Raw genomic sequence first — 18,898 nt, forward strand, 5'->3', positions numbered from 1 at the left:
TCTTTATAGCCAGATACTGAGAATCATGCCACAAATGATGTTCTTGTTTTCATGAGTCTTATATTTTTCATCAAGGAAACTTAAAGACCAAAATAGTCACATTATTGATTTGGGAAATTTCAAGTTTTTTTTATTTTTCATAGAAAAGGGATTGTCATTTATATGTTATCTTCATTATCTATCAGTCAAGCAAATAAATGGTCTTTATTACCATGTTGCTAACTGATCAGATCATTGTTTACATAGCCACGTTCATTTTATTATTCTAAAGTGAACCTTCTCTTGGATCATAGCTTTCTTCATAGGAAAGACAGATTTTAGACCAAGTAATAGGCCAGATTCTGTATGGGATTTGTGCAAAAGAAGGTATTACTAAAGCAGACAGTGAAAGATAGTTGGAAAAATTCACGTCAATTGCTTGCTTATACTTTTTAATTTAAAAATTAACAGAAGGAAACCATTTATGCTTATAGAGTGTGTACTCTTAAAATGAACAATGAATGGAAAAACAAGAAAACCCTAGATGGTCCTTTTGAAAAGTTTCAAATAAAACTTTGTGATTACTCATCCTTTCCTTTCTCCCCATGTAATTATGAACTGGCAGATTTTTATACATATTTTGGTTATATTGAAGTATAATTAGCATACATTGAAATTAACTCATCTTATGTGTACAGTTGTATGAATTTGACAAATACATACAGACAAGCAACCAATACTATAAAATCAAGATAAAGAACATTTCCATCACCCCCAAAAGTTCTTCTGTGTCCATTTGCAGTCTCTCCCATTCCCCTACACCCCCAGGCCCTTGCAAACACTGCTCTATTTTCTTTTCCTCTAGATTGTGCGTTTCACAGAATGTTACATAAGCAGAATCATGCAGTGTTAGCCGTTGTCTGATGTCTTTCATTTTGTATAACACATTTGAGAGTCATCCATGTTTTGCATGTGTCAATATGTATCAGTAATCTCTTATACTGCTATCTAGTATTTTATGAATGTACCACAGTTTGTTCATTCAGTGATTAACAAACATTTGCATTGTTTCCAGTTTGGGGCCGTTAAGACTAAACTAATAATATAAACATTTTCATACAGTTATTTGTACAGATGTATGTTCTTTTTTTCTCCCCCACTCAGAACTATTCTTTTTTTAACTTCAAAAGTCAAGACACAACTGAGTGTCTGAGCACATGATAGTTGATTTACAATATTGTGTTCGTTTCAAATGTGCAGCAAAGTGATTCAGTTATACATATACATGTATCCATTCTTTTTCAAATTCTTTCCCCATTTAGGTTATTACAGAATATTGAGATCCCTGTGCTATATAATAGGTCCTTGTTGGTTATCTATTTTAAATATAATAGAGTGTATACGTTAAACCCAACCTCCTAATTTATCCCTCCCCACTTTGGTAACCATAAGATTGTTTTCTAAGTCTGTGAATCTGTTTCTATTTTGTAAATACGTTCATTTGTGTCATGTTTTAAAAGATTCTGCATATAAGTGATGTCATATGATATTGGTCTTTGACTTGCTTCACTTAGTATGATAATCTCTGGGTCAGTGCATGTTACTGAAGATGTCATCATTTCATTCTTTTTTTCTGGCTGATAGTGTTTCTTTATATATATATGTACCACATCTTTAAACAGACATTTTTCTTGAGAAAATAAATACCTAGGAATGGAATTCTTGGTTCATATGGTAAATATGTTTAGCTTTTTAAAATAACATTGAGATATAATTCGCATGCTGTGAAATTTATCCTTTTGCATTGTATAATTCAGTGGTTTTTAGTATATTCACAAAGTTGTACAGCTATCACCATTATCTAATTTGAGAACATTTTAATCACCCCAGAAAGAAACTCCATCTATACCCATTAACCTCATCACAATTTCTCTTCACTCCTGTCTCTAGCAACCATTGATCTATTTTCTGTTTCTATCAGATCAGATCAGATCAGTCACTCAGTCGTGTCCGACTCTTTGCGACCCCATGAATCACAGCACGCCAGGCCTCCCTGTCCATCACCAACTCCCGGAGTTCACTAAGACTCACGTCCATCGAGTCAGTGATGCCATCCAGCCATCTCATCCTCTGCCGTCCCCTTCTCCTCCTGCCCCCAATCCCTCCCAGCATCAGAGTCTTTTCCAATGAGTCAACTCTTCACATGAGGTGGCCAAAGTACTGGAGTTTCAGCTTTAGCATCATTCCTTCCAAAGAAATCCCAGGGCTGATCTCCTTCAGAATGGACTGGTTGGATCTCCTTGCAGTCCAAGGGACTCTCAAGAGTCTTCTCCAACACCACAGTTCAAAAGCATCAATTCTTCGGCGCTCAGCCTTCTTCACAGTCCAACTCTCACATCCATACATGATTACAGGAAAAACCATAGCCTTGACTAGACGAACCTTTGTTAGCAAAGTAATGTCTCTGCTTTTGAATATGCTATCTAGGTTGGTCATAACTTTCCTTCCAAGGAGTAAGCGTCTTTTAATTTCATGGCTGCGGTCACCATCTGCAGTGATCTTGGAGCCCAGAAAAATAAAGTCTGACACTGTTTCCACTGTTTCCCCATCTATTCCCATGTAGTGATGGGACCGGATGCCATGATCTTCGTCTAGATTTGCTTAGTTTGCACATTTTGGATATTAAATTCTTATCATACATATGATTTCAAAATATTATCTCACATTCTGTGAATTGTCTTCTCACCTTCTTGATAGTATGCTTTTAAAGCACAGAAATTTTAATTTTGATCATATCCAATTTACCCATTTTCTTTTTTGTCATTTGTTGCTGATAGATGTATCTAAGAAATTGTGTCCAAGATCAAACAGATTTACTTCTATATTTTCTTCTAATACATTTTTTATAAGAAACTACCAAACTGTCTTCCAATGTATTATTACATTTCCTTTTAATAACTTAATGGAAGTGTTAAAGAAATCATTGTTTAAATTTTCTTTCAAGAATAAGTGTCATAACTGGAAAATAATTTACAGTACTTCACAGAGGACTAACATCATTATTCAAAAAGCTACATAAATTAATTAGTAAATGTTAATCAAGTAGAACAATGGATTTGAAATGAATCTTAACCTAAGGAAATAAAAATAATTCAAAGATATTAAAAACATTCTCAACATTATTTATAATAAGAGAAGCAAGAGTTTAAACTATATCAAGGTACCCTTTTTCATGTATTAGATTCGCAAGAACAAAAAATGTGCAGGTAAACACAAGAGAGCAAATTGTCACACATTGCTGGTAAGAATATAAATATGCAAAATGTTAAGAGAAAACATTACTTTATTTAAATTGTAACAGCATATATTCCAAGGTATGGCAATTCTGCTTTGAAAGATTTGTCCTATGGGTGTGCTTGTACATTATATGTCTATTGCAACATAATTTACAATAGTAAATGATATAAATAGTATAAATGTCTATCATTAGGAGCCTAGTTAAATTAAGATTAATCTATGAAAGGAAATATTTCTCTAGCTATAAAAACTGAAACTCTTTGTAGTGTTAAGGAAAGCACTTCAGAATGTGCTGTTAAATGAAACAAGGCAGAGTTTGTGATATATGCATGCATGTTATTTATTTATATTTGAAGAAAATATTCACTAGTCTTGATTGCTTGCACAAAGAAAATTGGGTAATTAAAAACAGATGGGAGAGAACTTTTGGCTGTGTACTTTTTAGTTATTCTTAATTTTGAACTATTATAATATGTTTACCTATCCAAAGCAATGTCAGTATGTATAATTAGTGGTTACGAAATAAATTTGAAAACATATTTTTATTTTTTAGGGAAAACTGAAGCATTGTCACATTTTCATGGTAACTATTTCCCAAGGTAATACACAATAAATACTAAAGGCTCTCTTATTTTAGGTAGAAGCAGTAAGTACTTCGGTGCAGGATTCAAGTGTGCTCGTCCAGAGAAGCACACTGGACCTCATACTCTTCTGTTTTCCATTCCACATGAGTCAGGTAAAACATTAATGCCAGTTTCAATATAAGGCATTCTTTGGAAATTCAGATTCCTAATCTGTTGTTATTTTTAAAATTATATTTAAGTTGGATTCTCTTGTTTTATCAACCAGCAAGTACATAGAAAACATATTTCCTTTTTAAGGAATGGACTTTCTGAAATTTGGGGGGAAACAAGATTTATTGATTTGGGTAAAAATATGGAAAGTGAAATAGATTATTTCATACCTTAAAAAAAAAGTTCTAACCTATCAAAAGCAAAGGTACTATATTCATTGCTAGCTGTGAGTGAGCCACAGCTCACTCTTGAGACCTTCTGCCCAGCTGTTATTTTTTGTCTTAATGTAATTTTTTCTTGGTTTGGTGATTGTGGGGCTGTGTGTCAGACCATTAGCAGAGTTGGCTATAATTTGAAAGCTAAATATCTAGTTGCTCCGACATTCTCTAGTACAGTTGAACCTTAAACAAGTGTTTGAACTTCATGAGTCCACTTATACACAAATTCTGTCCAGTAGTAAGCACTATAGTAGCACAGGATCCATGGTTGTTTGAATCAGGGATGTGAAGCTGCAGATACGGAGGTCCAACTAAAATTATCCTTGAATTTTTTCAATTAGCTGTCAGTTCCCCTTAACCTCCTCGTTGTTCATGGGTCACCTGTACTTTCATGATAGATGAGAACAGCTCACTTAAATCATAAATGAAGCTGGGACTTAATTGAATCAGTATCCTGATTTTTAAGGAAGTCATCTAAATTATTTTGAGTTGTAAACTCTGATGAATGAGTTTGAACAGCAGTGTGTAAGTATTGAGAATGGTGTTGCTACATGCCTAACAAATGTAATATGAAGAAGTTATACCTTGGAAAAGTAAGTTTATTTCGCAAACATCATTAGCAGAAAAGACCATTATTTGGGGCTTTGTAAGAGCTGTTAATAGATAACTAGTGCGTTTTCATTACGACTGGCCATGCTCAAATTTTTCCTTATTACTTTATTCAGTTTGAAATTGAGTTGTTAATAATTGAAGAATTTTACACTTTATTGCCTATACCGCTCCTAGTAGTAGGAACAGTATGTTACTACGTACTCTAACAGTATGTTACAGGGGTAAGGCATAAACTACCCCTAGTTTCTATTTTAAGACTTGCCATCCTTAAGCCAGGGGCATTTGTTCTGCCTCTGACTTTTCACTGAAACGCCTGCTGGGACATATCAGGATAATCTAAACTTACACTGTAGAGGTGGGCAAACCGCTCACAAGGTAAAAATGATTTTCTACTTTTTAAAATGCTCATAAAAGAAAACAAAGAAGAATGACAAACATGTGGCTCAAAAGCCTAAATGTTTATTATCTGGCCCTTTGTTGAAAAAACTCATTAACTTTTACTCTTAAGCATTCCCATTGCTTTCTTCCCTTTCAAACATTCAGCAGTCTTAGTCCTTCAGTATACTGATAGAGGATTGAGCAAGACCTAAAGAATTAAGTCATGGTAGAGTTCACTTGAGAAGAACGTGTAATCTCAGTGGACTAGTATTTCTCAACCTTTTTCCAACAAGAGCTTCCTTCAGAACTTGCTTACTCTACCACTTCTGTATCCCTACCAGCCAAGAAGCTTTTCTTCTGGCTTCCTTCTGTATAATTTGCATTATGAAAACAATAGCTATGTTGAATATGTTTCTTAAAAAGTACATACTCTACCCAGACCCAATTCTCTCTCCCCCATTACCATACCATATTATTAGATTACCTGAGAAGAAGGATCAAAGGATCATGACAAAGTAATCTTTCTTCCCCACTTCCCTCCTTTCCATGTCTTGCCTATAATAAACTCATAACCAGTATCAGTTGTATTTGTAGTTGAAGAGAGCCTTCATTACCTTATCCCAAAAAGAGTGCTGTTAGGAGTGTTAGCACTTGCCAAGTTTGCTAGACTCTTTTTATTTTTCTTTTTTTTACGGAAAGTTCCCAGGTGGCTCTAGCAGTAAAGAACCTGCTTGCTAGTGCAAGAGATGTAAGAGGCGGATTCAATCCCTGGGTCAGGAAGATCTCCTGGAGGAGGGCAGGCTACCTACTCCAGCATTCTTGCCTGGAGAATTCCATGAACAGAGAAGCCATGGTGGGTTAAGGTCCATAGGTTGCGAAGAGTCAGTCACAGTGAAGTGACTTAGCATGACCCGAATCTCTAGAAGTTACACCTTTAATTGAGATTGTAGCAAAATCCATGTTAGAAATATGTGGTGATGTCAGTAGTAACCAAGAAGTGACTTCTTTCTTTCTCAAGGATGTTTTTCCTCTCAAAGTAAGATTGGAAGACATTCAGGATCTTGTGACAATATCTATAATGTATATATCTGAGATTAAATAGATTAGCAGTTCTTTGGTTTCATGGCCCCAATTACACTCTTTAAAAATATTGAGAATCCTAAAAATTCTTTTGCTTTTATAGGTTAGATCTATGTTTATCATATTAGAAATTAAAACTGATAAATATAAAATATTTAAATATTAAATAAATATTAACATTTAAATTCACTTAAAAATAATAAGATTATCACATTATAACAAATAGTATTAAAGTATCTTCTAACACATTAAAAATTATTACATTAGTACTGCTTATGTTTTGTAAATCTCTTTAGTGTATGGTCTAACAAAAAGCAGAATGCTGGTATCTACGTTGACATTCACTCTGTTGTGTCTTTTTTTTTTTATTAAAGTATCTGAATTAAGTTAGAGCTCATACAGATACTAGTTGGAAAAGGAGAGTACTTCAATAGTCTTTTTTTGTTAAAATAGTATATTCTTCTTTGGTGCTTTCCAGAACTTGAGAAGCTATAGTTTTTTTAAAAAAACTAGTTGTAATATGAAGTCAAAAACCATATCAGTGAACTTTTCATAGTCTGTTTGATTAAAACCCACTGGTCTTACACTTTGAATGGATCTTGTACCATATATGCTTTTGTAACATCATAGTTGGCTGTTTGGAAAGTGTTGTTTTATTGAACTTTTTGTGTCTCTCAAGTGCTCACACTTGGGCTTCCCTGGTAGCTCAGTTGGTAAAAAGATCTGCCTGCAGTGCAGGAGACCCGGGTTTGATCCCTGGATTGGGAAGATCCCTTGGAAAAGGAAATGGCAACCCACTCCAGTATTCATGCTTGGAAAATCCTATGGACAGAGGAGCCTGGCAGGCTACAGTCCATGGGGTTACAAGATTTGGACACAACTTAGTGACTAAACCACGAAGTGCTAACACAGCAATAAATGATCACGTTTACTAGCATGACCACTGATCTCATCAGTAAGTTTGTTAGGTATTGGAAGCTTTCAAGTCAGTTCACTTCAGTATAATTTCAATCCAAATACAGATTTTCCAAAATCTAATTTTCTCTTGGAAGCTCAGATTTTATTATTTGTAACAATGAATATTGTTTTCCTTGAAGTGATAGGCTCACTTTGTTTATTTTTGAGAAAGTTTTTGCCAAGTATCCAAGCCTGAAGAATCGTAGATCATGTCAGTCTTCTTTCAGGTGAAAGTAGAATGACAGAAGCTGGTAGTTCACCTCACAGTTCACATAGTCACAGAAGGGTTTTCCCCTGAGACATCCATCATGCTTCAGTTTACAGAAGGAGCGCTTTATGTGTGCTCCTGTCATTGCACGGAATAGTGCAGAATACAACATGAATTTGAGTCAAACATTTAATGCAATAAATGTTTGTTGTTTAATCAGCAGCATTCTTAAGTGAAACTGACTTTTCTTCTTTTTTAATTTTTACTGAAAATACGTGACAGTAAAAAAAACAATGACTGAAAGTACAGTGGCTGCCACTGCTGGCGCTGTTTCTGTTTGTGCTAAGATGCGAGCGGTTTTACCCACTATTGCATGAACAGAGCAAATGTTAACACATACAAAAGGCAAATACCGACTTGGTATTGTGTTATAAATATTTTCTTTACCTTGTGAGCCTCCCGAAAGGGTCTTAGAGATCTCCAGGAGTCTGGGGACCACCGTTTGAGAATTGCTTAGATTAATAGAAGATAATCTGTGTTCCAATGAGTAACAGTATTCTAGCAGCTCTTGATCTGTCAATTAGCATGTCAGTTATTTCTCTAAGATTCCTTTAAAATAAGTAAGCTGGGTCAATCCCTTTCTACTAATGTCTGTCAAAAAGCATGGTGTAGTAAAAAGTTGCCTAGTCTGATTAAGGAGAGGTGCATCCTCAAGCAGCTGGGGCACTAACCAGGCATTTAAGTGCTTTGGCCCTGTGAGGGGCTCTGGTCCTTTATTCTAAAGTGGTTGTGAGACTAGTAGATTTCTACCTTACCTTGTAATGCTCACATTCCAAAATTCTAAAGCGACTATCTAGTGATATTCTTAAAATTGACAGCAATTTAATTAACTGCTTTCTTTTTCTCTTTGAACTTTAACCCTTTTAGCTAAAACCAGATCTCCTTTAGTAAATCATATTTTAAACATCCAATTATGGCTATTAGGAAAGAGGCAAGAAAAAAAATATACTATTTCTCTTTAAAAAACCTGGAGTAAGATGAAAAAAAATTAAAATTTGTTAAAGCTGGGTGATGGGTTCAAAAAGGGGTCATTTATATTGTTTTCTGTATTTCTCTATGTTTGAAATACTACAGATCAAAAATTTTAGAAAGAACAAGAAATGAAAGACTTAGAATTGATGAAAACAGTGGAGTTCTAAAGAGTGTGTAGTCAGTGTTGATACCACTGAAGACATAGTCTTCTCTTGTGTCTATCCCTTCCTGCTCCATTTTCTTGGTTTTCTGTCTGACTTTGCTACTGTTGGATAGGATTAAGAACTTTAAAATGGAGGTTAAAATAATTCAGTTATAGTTTTAGCTATGCAACTAAATAACTGTTACCCACCTTTTCTTATTGTTTCCTAATCTGTAAAATATAAGTAATAATTCCTCTGTTCGGAAGATTGCATGAGATAATGTTGTATGAAAGTACCTCATAAGCCCTAAAGTTCTGAACATACTGTGAGGTATTATTTTTTTTAAAGAGGAAAAAAATGTGATATGTTTTTATATGTGATTAAGTACAGCCACATTCCCAACTGTTGCAGGCCACTCGACCAGATATGATCCGGATCTTGTCGGCAGCGCTGCACGTAGTCCTGAGGAGGGATATGTCCCTGAACCGAAGACTTTATGCCTGGCTTCTCGGTAGGTGTTTGATGTGTGTGGTCTTATCTGGGAAAAGGATGAAGGGAAAATTTCCATACATAAGTATTATCAAGTTTATGTATGTCCTAAATGAAGAGACTAAAATTTACTTAAATAGACAACAGTAAAACAAAAAAAACCCAGTGATTAGCGTATGATATGAAGAAATCTCAAAAGCTTCTTAGTTGAAAAAGCTATTTCAATCTATGGATCATGTTCCCTTTGCCAAGATTTTTTTTTTCTCCTTATAAATTGAAGCTGTTATACTATTAAGTATGTAGACAAAGAAGAATAAATTCATAATCAGAATTATGACGTAATATCCAAAACTTGAATCAGGACTTACACTACTGTCCCACAGGTGGTACCTTCTCCCACTCAGGCAGTAAGTTACTGTGGACACTTTGTTTTTCTGTACTTTTTGTGAATGTTTGGCCTGTCTTTACGACTCTACTGCCCAGAGTGAGAAGACACAATACAACTCATTTTGAATTTTCTGAATCTTCAGTTATTTCACTGTTCGAAAAAAAACAAGATAATTCTGAAAGTATACTATGATACTCACTTATGTATTGAATTGGTTTCCCTTTATTAAACTATCTAAAATGATCTCTCTTGCTGACATTGATTGGGCTACTAATTGGTAAGTGTTTGGTGCTGTTTCTGATATATTTGTTGTTTTGGTATTTACTGAACAACAGTTTTAAGAATTCAGTTTTAATTTATTTTACACTTTGTTTCCATGGAGGTTTTGATAACAACGGTGCTATCATAGGACCCAGAAGCACAAGACACAGTAATCCTGAAGAACATGCCACTTACTATTTTACTACCTTTTCAAAAGACTTGTTGGTTCAGGTAATGGAGCTTTCTTTTTTGTTGTTGTTGTTACTCTATGACCACTGTAGTTACTCAATAAGTAATCTGTATGTCAAAGTCCTGCCTTCAATGAATTAATTTACAGTTGAAGGGGTGGAGATAAGACTCACAGACCTCCTAAGAATGACTGTAACAAGCCAATGACTACAGTAAAATGAATGAGTTATGGTAAGCTAGACTTACTTCTGTGTAAGTCCTGAGATCTTTTTTTCATTTACTTTGTTTTCCTGACTTCATTATAACATAATTGCAGCCTCTTACCTGTCTGCCCCTGTAAAAGTTGGAACTGTTCCAAAAATAAGTGAGCGCCTGTGTTACTTACTCTGAAATTCCAGGGAAATTTAGGTCGAAACAGGAATCTCAATGTGGTACAACTACTGTTATGATGGAAATGTTACAATGATCCATAGGTTTATTTCATATTATTTTTTACTTCAATTATGTTTATTCAAGATATCTCCAAATAAACTGAGGAAATACATGGTATCTGAAATATTTTGAAATGAGTGAGGTCATAAGAATACAGTTTTGAGTTATCGAAGGGAAAATAATGGTGTAATAGCAATACTACCATGGTAACAGGCAGAATTTAGGGCATGTTGACTGTCAAGAGAAGTGATTTTATCTTTTAGGAAATCAAATTCATAAATTTATTTTTCTAAATTTTCTTTAATTTTTCACCTTCTTTCTAGAGACAATGTAAAGCACTTTCTTTCAAGACAAATGAATATAATTATTTCCCCCCCAGCCAAGGAAAAAAAGCCAGCTTTGGCAAAAGAGCTTCAGAAAAACAATAGGAGATAAAAATCTCTGTTTACATATGGTTGTATGTAAAAAAAAAAAAAAAATTTTTTTTTTTTTTTTTTTTAAGAAAAAACCCTTTAAATTTGTTTACTTAAATGACTAATATACTTTTTCTTTTTTGAAGGCAATGGTGGGAATCTTACAAGTGAATGTATTTGGAGAAGAGAGTACTCTAATGCAGGATTTAAAACCTTTTCGTATTTTAATCAGTTTACTGGACAAACCTGAGCTAGGTAATATATGCTATCCTAAGGCATAAGATCACATGTGGTTGTTTTGTATTGCTGCATAATAAAAATAAGACAAAGTAATACTTAGAAAAATTTTCGTATTTTGAGATGACCTATAAATACAGGTTCTCAATAATTCCTTGCTAAAATTTGCTCTGAAACAGACGTCCCCAGCCTCCAGAATCTAATGCCTGATGGTCTGAGGTGGAACTGATGTAATCATAATAGAAATAAAGTACACAGTAAACTTAACGCACTCGAGTCATCCCAAAACCATCCCTCCTCCCCCCCAACCATCTGTGGAAAAATTGTCTTCCACAAAACTAGTCCCTGGTGCCAAAAAGATTGGGGACCACTGCTCTAGAACATTAAGATACAGATACACATTCAATTCGGAGAAGACAATGGCACCCCACTCCAGTACTCTTGCCTGGAAACTCCCATGGACAGAGGAGCCTGATAGGCTGCAGTCCATGGGGTCGTGAAGAGTCGGACACGACTGAGCGACTTCACTTTCACTTTTTCACTTGCCTGCATTGGAGAAGGAAATGGCAACCCACTCCAGTGTTCTTGCCTGGAGAATCCCAGGGACGGGGGAGCCTGGTGGGCTGCCGTCTATGGGGTCACACAGAGTCGGACATGACTGAAGCGACTTAGCTTATACATTCAACTTATGTGTTATCATACGTCTACCCTGTACTACGTAGATAGCAGGGTCACTTTAAAGATGCTATCTAAGCTCCTCAATCCTGGCTAAGTTACTGAAATCAAAACATTGATGATCTGTCATGATTGTCTTATAATTCCCAGAATTCAAGGACTTAGGCAAAATATTTTAGTCATATCCCTCAACTTTCTTCCCCACATCCTGTTTTTTTGTGTTTTCCCTTTCTTCATTGTATATTTCTTATATATTTGATCTATTGGGAAGGCAGTTATGGCAGCTGGTGCAGAAATTAAGAAAAGCCTGGGCAAAATAAAATGAAATAATAAGATGTAATTTTATTAAATTATATATAGGCATTTTAGAAAATAAGCATAAGTTCTCCTACCAACTCTTAAAATAAAAATGAAAAAATTTAAGTATAAAGATAACTTGAGTTGTACCAATGGCTTTGATAGTTAATCTTAACTATTAATGTGATAATAGATGAAGTTCAGAAAATTTTTTAAGATTGGTATCTCTTACAGCAATAAAGGTTAGCCTTGTAAATTTTTGTATTATTTTAATTAATAATAGTAATATAATTTACATTAATTGAATACCCATTATATTCTGGAAACTATGCTATCTATCTTACAAAATTTTTCCTAACCCTTAATACTGATCGTCCTATAAGTTTATTCTTATTATCCTCATTCTACATGAAGAAATTAAAATTCAAAGGAGTTTAAATTGTCCAAGCTGAAAGAGCTTTTAACTGGCAAAACCAATTTTCCTGATTCTGTAATTTCTAAATAAACATTTGTTCAGTTATTTACTATTTTGTGTTAGCTTCTCAGGATGTGAAGTTTAGTTTTACTTCTGGAAAAAACATTATTTTTTCAAAATACTTCTTTTAAAGCATACTTTAATTGTGTCAATTTGTAGATAATCATGATTTATAATGTTAATTATAATCTTTAATATGTGTATTAATTTTAGGACCTGTAATCCTAGAAGATGTCCTAATTGAAGTGTTTAGAACGTTATATTCTCAGTGCAAAGCAGAATTGGATCTTCAAATGGAACCACCCTTCAGCAAAGATCATGCTCAGTTAAGCAGGTAGATTACCAAAAAATTAAGCACGACACAAAGATCCTCATTTACTAATACTTAAAAGGAGACATTGCTGTATGAAATTTGTGTTATGAACGAGTAAATTTAAGGTCTTACTATGTTTTAGAAATATGAACTTTCATAATTAACTGCACTGACCTTTCAAACAGATAATGACTGCTGTGTAGCCACCACCTTCCAGGGTTGGCTCTCAAGCTCGCCAGTTTAGAAAACTAAATTTTAGCCGTTAATGTGAAGATACAGATTCCAGGGAATTCATTCATACCTATCAAACTCACAAGAGATTAGCTGCCACATATCAGTTAATAACGAAAGCTGTACCTTGTTTGGTAACCAGGACTAGTAGTTTGCATGGAGGAGTGCCTCTTGGTACCTTGGCATACTCAGGAGACCAAAGAATAGATCAGAAAAACACTTGAACAGTCATTTCAGATGAATCAAAGGGCAATAGGTATTCTTTACCGACTTTTTTCAACTGATTATTTCCTCTTTCAGATTGTTTATCTGTGTGTGTGTGGGTTAAGTCACTTGAGTTGTGACTTTTTGCAACTCTGCGGACTCTAGCCCACTAGGCTTCTCTGTCCATGGGATTCTCCAGGCAACAATACTGGAGTGAGTTGCCATGCCCTCCTCCAGGGGATGTTGCTGACCCAGGGATTTAACCCTCATCTCTTACATAAGCCTCCTGCTTTGGCCAGCAGCTTCTTTACCAGTAGCGCCACCTGGGTGGGTGTGTGTGGGTGTGTGTGTGTGTGGGTGTGTGTGTGTGTATATATATATATATATATTTTTTTTTTTAATGGCTGGGACAAGTCAGATAATGTTAACATATCCTATTCTCTAAGTCAATGGTAGATACATATTGACAGTCTTATTTTTTCATTTCTTTTCTACTTTAAGGAGCATACTTTTTCCCCCAGTCTCACCTATCATTATGACAAAGGATTCAAGAGAGCGATTTCTTTTACATACTTTGCATTTGATTTGATTTATTTGGCCACACTGTGTGGCTTGTGGGGTCTTAGTTCCCTGAACAGCAATTGGACTCAGGTCCTCAGCACTGAAAGTGCAGAGTCCTAACCACTGCACTGCCAGAAAATTCCCACTTTGCATTTTAGTAGTGTCACCTTGGTGAGACTTTGGAGACAACCTGGGCTTTCCTAAAACATACTTTTTATATATTAAGCCTTTTAAGACACTTTTTGCTTTCTAGTAAGTAAAATCCTCTCCAATTTTTGTTTGAGAAGTAATTATTGACTAACCTTATACTCTGTGTGTGTGTATATGAGTCACTCAGTTGTATCCCAATTCTTTGCGACCCCATAGACTGTAGCCCACCAGGCTCCTCTGTCCATGGAATTCTCCAGACAACAATACTGGCATGAGTAGCCATTCCTTTCTCCAGGGGATCTTCCTGACCCAGGGATTGAACCCAGGTTTCCTACATTGCAGGCAGACTCTTTACTGTCTGAGCCACCCCAGGGAAGCCCACCTTGTACTCGTACACTGCCTGATAATTTATTTTGCCCTATAAAGTATTTAGGGCTTCCCAGGTGGCTCACCTGCCAGTACAGGCAACAGTAGGGGACACGGATTTGATCTCTGTTGGGAAGATCCCCTGGCATAGGAAATGGTAACCTACTCCAGTATTCTTGCCTGGAAAATTCCATGGACAGAGGAGCCTGGTGGGCTACAGTCTGCGCTCCTGAGCACATAGAATATTTAATTAGCTTTGTGCTATAACGTGCTTGTTGTAATCGACAGTACCTCACTATATATAAAAACAATTGTTTTAATTGTTAAGGTTGAAAGGAAATGGTAGGTAGGTGAGTATTTAATAGGCTACAGGGTTCCCAGTTGAAATAGCAAAGTTATTTTTTCCTGGTGGAATTTCAGTAAGAATGACTATTCACAGTATTAGTTCTTTTTGTTACTGAAACTCGCAAAATAAACTTAACCTTTCTCAAACAAATCCTGAATAGTGCAGGAAAGCAGACAAAATTCTTTCAGAATCAAGGCTGTCAAAATCAAATCACAGTTCTGTTTACATGTGCTAAGGAAAACAAAGGAATTTAATGCCAGATTCACAATCAGGCTCTCAGAATAGTTCAGAAAGAACTTCCTGTTCTGCAGGAAGCACAGCTTTTTCTCTTATGCAAAGCTGATTTCTGAGCTTAATCACACATTTAAGTTATAACAACTCAAATTTGGAAAAATAACTGCGCATAAAGTGATAAAGTGGCAGTAGGTAAAAATTACTTGTTGCAGTATTGTCATTTTCAAGTTTTCTAGGAACATGTACTCCCGTAATAACTTTGCAGTCACATTTAAATTTGAAAATGTAAATGTTAACATTTATCAATTTTTTTTTTTTTTTTTTAGTAAATTAAGGGAAAATAAGAAAACTGCAGAACTGATTAAAACTGCCAACCTTCTCTTTAATTCCTTTGAGCCTTATTATATGTGGGATTACGTTGCACGTTGGTTTGAAGAATGTTGTAGGTATGTTAAATTGTTTTATTCATTTTAATCTAATAGTCTTTGTTTTTTGAGTTTTTGAGTTTAATGAAAAGAATATTATTTTATACAGTCTAGTACTACTACTAACAATTATTATTTATTTAATGGCCATAATCTGTCTCTGCTGTGTCATTCTCGAATACAGAATCATTGATTATATAATCTTAGCTTTGAAAAGGAGTTTAGAGATGAGTAATTGAGTCAATAGAATAGATGAAAAAGATTTTCCCTTTCTAATCTATAGTAATCTAGGTTTTCATTGTGGAGGAAATAGCAAATTTGTGGCTGGTCAGCACACTCTCCCAAAATGCTTCTCATTTTGAATAACAAAAAATTCCTTGGTCGCTTTTGTGTTTTTAAAAACATAGAAGCAGCCTATATTGTTATCCACCCGTTAGGACTTACAGCTTAAAAAATGCTCTGAAAACCCAGTAATACTAGTGACTCTGAGTAGAATTTTTATCTGGATTCTAGACCAAACCCCTGTCAGAACCAGATTAATTTAACTTCAAGACTCAAGGGCATATAGTCAACAAGTAAGCGTTTATGATCTTGGATTTAGAAGTCTTTTAAAACTATAAAGCATTAATCCATTCAATGATTTAGAAAGTCGCATGCTTACTCATTGAACTGCTATTGCTAGACATATAGAGAGTCCCTGTCTTCAAAGAGCTCATAGCAACAGCCAGTAAGACATGCACATGCTTATTCCTAGTATTAAAGGCTTACAGGTACCTTAAGAGAGAGATTATGATGTGGTAGGAATGTAGAAAGGCAATGCCAAAGAATTCTCAAACTACTGCACACTTGGACTCATCTCACTTGTTAGCAAAGTGATCATCAAAATTCTCCAAGCCAGGCTTCAACAGTACGTGAACCATGAACTTCCACATGTTCAAGCTGGAGTTAGAAAAGGCAGAGGAACCAGAGATCAAATCGCCAGCATCCACTGGATCATGGAAAAAGCAAGAGAGTTCCAGAAAAACATCTAGTTCTGCTTTATTGACTACGCCAAAGCCTTTGACTGTGTAGATCACAACAAACTGTGGAAAATTCTGAAAGAGTTGGAAATACCAGACCACCTAACCTGCCTCCTGAGAAATCTGTATGCAGATCAAGAAGCAACAGTTAGAACTGGACATGGAACAATAGACTGATTCCAAATCAGGAAAAGAATACGTCAAGACTGTATATTGTCACCCTGCTTATTTAACTTATATGCAGAGTACATCATGTGAAATGCTGGACTGGATGAAGCACAAGCTGGAATCAAGATTGTCGGGAAAATATCAATAACCTCAGATATGCAGAGACCACCACCCTTATGGCAAAAAGTGAAGAAGAACTAAAGAGCCTCTTGATAAAAGTGAAAGAGGAGAGTGAAAAAGTTCGCTTAAAACTCAACATTCAGAAAACTAAGATCATGGCATCTGGTCTCATCAGTTCATGGCAAATAGATGGTGAAACAATGGAAACAGTGAGAGACTTTATTTTGGGGGGAGGCTCCAGAATCGCTGCAGATGATGACTGCAGCCACGAAATTAAAAGATGCTTACTCCTTGGAAGGAAAGTTATGATCAACCTAGACAGCATATTAAAAAGCAGAGACATTACTTTGCCAACAAAGGTCTGTCTAGTCAAGGCTATGGTTTTTCCAGTGGTCATGTATGGATGTGAGAGTTGGACTATAAAGAAAGCTGAGCGCTAAAGAATTGATGCTTTTGAACTGTGGTGTTGGAGAAGACTCTTGAGAGTCCCTGGGATAGCAAGGAGATCCAGCCAGTCCTGTTTACTCATTGGGAGGACTGATGTTGAAGCTGAATCTCCAATACTTTGGCCGCCTGATGCAAAGGGCTGACTCATTTAAAAAGACCCTGATGCTGGAAAAATTGAGGGCAGGAGGAGAAGGGGCTGACAGAGGATGAGACGGTTGTATGATATCACCGACTCAATGGGCATGAGTTTGGGTAGACTCCGGGAGTTGGAGATGGACGGGGAGGCCTGGTGTGCTGTGGTTCATGGGGTCACAAAGAGTCAGACATGACTGAGCGACTGAACTGAACTCAACTTTCTACATTCACATGCACACACACACCCACACCCACACACACACCCACACACACACACACAGATGCTTGCACGCATGCATGCACACACCCTTCTTTATTTGACCTAGAGTACTCCCTGAAGAACATTAAGTGCACCTTAATTAACCTGGACTGTTCCCTGAACAGCATTAACTGAGCCTTCAGTGCTGCTGCTGCTGAGCCTTCACTTGTGCTATCTTGTAAAATACTCTTCTCCCTCGCCCATCTGGAAAGGTTCAATAAAGAGGTCCTACCCCCTCAAATCTGCATCAGAATCTGCTTCTCATACACTGACATTATTTTTCTGTCTGCTTATATTTCTTGCTGGCTAGGGACTGGATCATGTTCTTTGTGTCTTCAGGGTGTAGGGCAGTGTATGATCATTTAGCATTAACACAATTTAATGTGCATGTTTGTTGGAGGAATGATTTCTACTGCTTGGATCAGAAGAGTCTTCCTGGAGGAGGTAACTTTTGATCTCAAACCTTGAAGAATGGCTGTGTTCTGGATGTGAAAGGATGAGGTTAGGGGAGGATGACGGTCCAGAAAGACAAGTTGGTATGAACAAACACTGGAAAATCAAGCAGCAAATAATGCATTTTAACTAAGAGAGGAAATGTATAGTGGGGGAAATGAGAAATAAGTCCCAAATAGAACCATCCAGAATACTTGGAAGTTCAGGATGGGGGTTACAGGGAGAGGTTCAGCCTAGGAATCTTGCTTTGGGAATTTTCCATGTAGAGATGCAGTAGTGTCCTAGGGGAAAGGGAACATACTTCATCACAAGAACTTAATTATGTGCATCCCAGTGTTGATGTGACTCACATTAAAAAGGCAACAGTGTAGTCACATGTTTTCAGATCACTTGATAGTATACTTGATAAAGTGAATTTTGTCCTTTTAGGAGGACACTGCATGCCAGACTTCAGACTGGGCCTGGAGATAGTAGTGAGTCATCTGAGTTACAGCTGACCAATTTCTGCTTACTGGTGGATTTTTTGTTGGATATAGTTTCTTTGGTAAGATCACCTTGGTAAAAAAATATTGGGGAAATGTAATAACGCAGCTCAAATATTTCATGTTGAAGATAGACCTCATCTTCAAATAAGTATCATTTTTAAAATTAAATTGATTTTCCCTTTTGGCCTAGCTTTTTAAATAAAATTTTTCAAAGGTTTTGTCCTCTGACTTATATAATCTATAATACATATATAATTCTTATATAATAAATGGAATTTATTTTGTAATTGCATGTTATTGAAGTCTTACATGTTTAGTATATAGTAGTCTATTGCTGCCTTTGTATTCATTAATGATTCTATTAAATGAATACTGTTGGAAATCTTTTCCCCTTTTCTCTCCTCAATTCTTTGCTTTCTCCTTTTGAA

General features: G+C 35.8%; 1 protein-coding gene across 7 annotated transcripts in view; it reads left to right on the plus strand.

Annotated features, from left to right (window-relative positions):
• The window catches only part of DOP1A (DOP1 leucine zipper like protein A), a 131,027-nt gene that overhangs the window by 64,985 nt on the left and 47,144 nt on the right, over positions 1-18,898 (plus strand). For 6 of the 7 annotated variants that reach the window (XM_086316939.1, XM_086316944.1, XM_086316938.1 and 3 more), the window contains 7 exons: positions 3,914-4,012; positions 9,110-9,209; positions 9,958-10,067; positions 11,017-11,125; positions 12,768-12,888; positions 15,286-15,405; positions 18,415-18,529. In XM_086316939.1, the coding sequence (XP_086173065.1) occupies positions 3,914-4,012; positions 9,110-9,209; positions 9,958-10,067; positions 11,017-11,125; positions 12,768-12,888; positions 15,286-15,405; positions 18,415-18,529 (774 nt within the window). Of the gene's footprint in view, positions 1-3,913; positions 4,013-9,109; positions 9,210-9,957; positions 10,068-11,016; positions 11,126-12,767; positions 12,889-15,285; positions 15,406-18,414; positions 18,530-18,898 lie in introns of those variants that run through there. The other variant, XM_086316943.1, reaches the window with a different exon arrangement.

Source organism: Bos grunniens, chromosome 9 (genome assembly GCF_055505025.1).
Source record: "Bos grunniens cultivar Pamir isolate PY7600 chromosome 9, Bosgru_T2T1.0, whole genome shotgun sequence".
Classification (NCBI taxonomy): domain Eukaryota; kingdom Metazoa; phylum Chordata; class Mammalia; order Artiodactyla; family Bovidae; genus Bos; species Bos grunniens.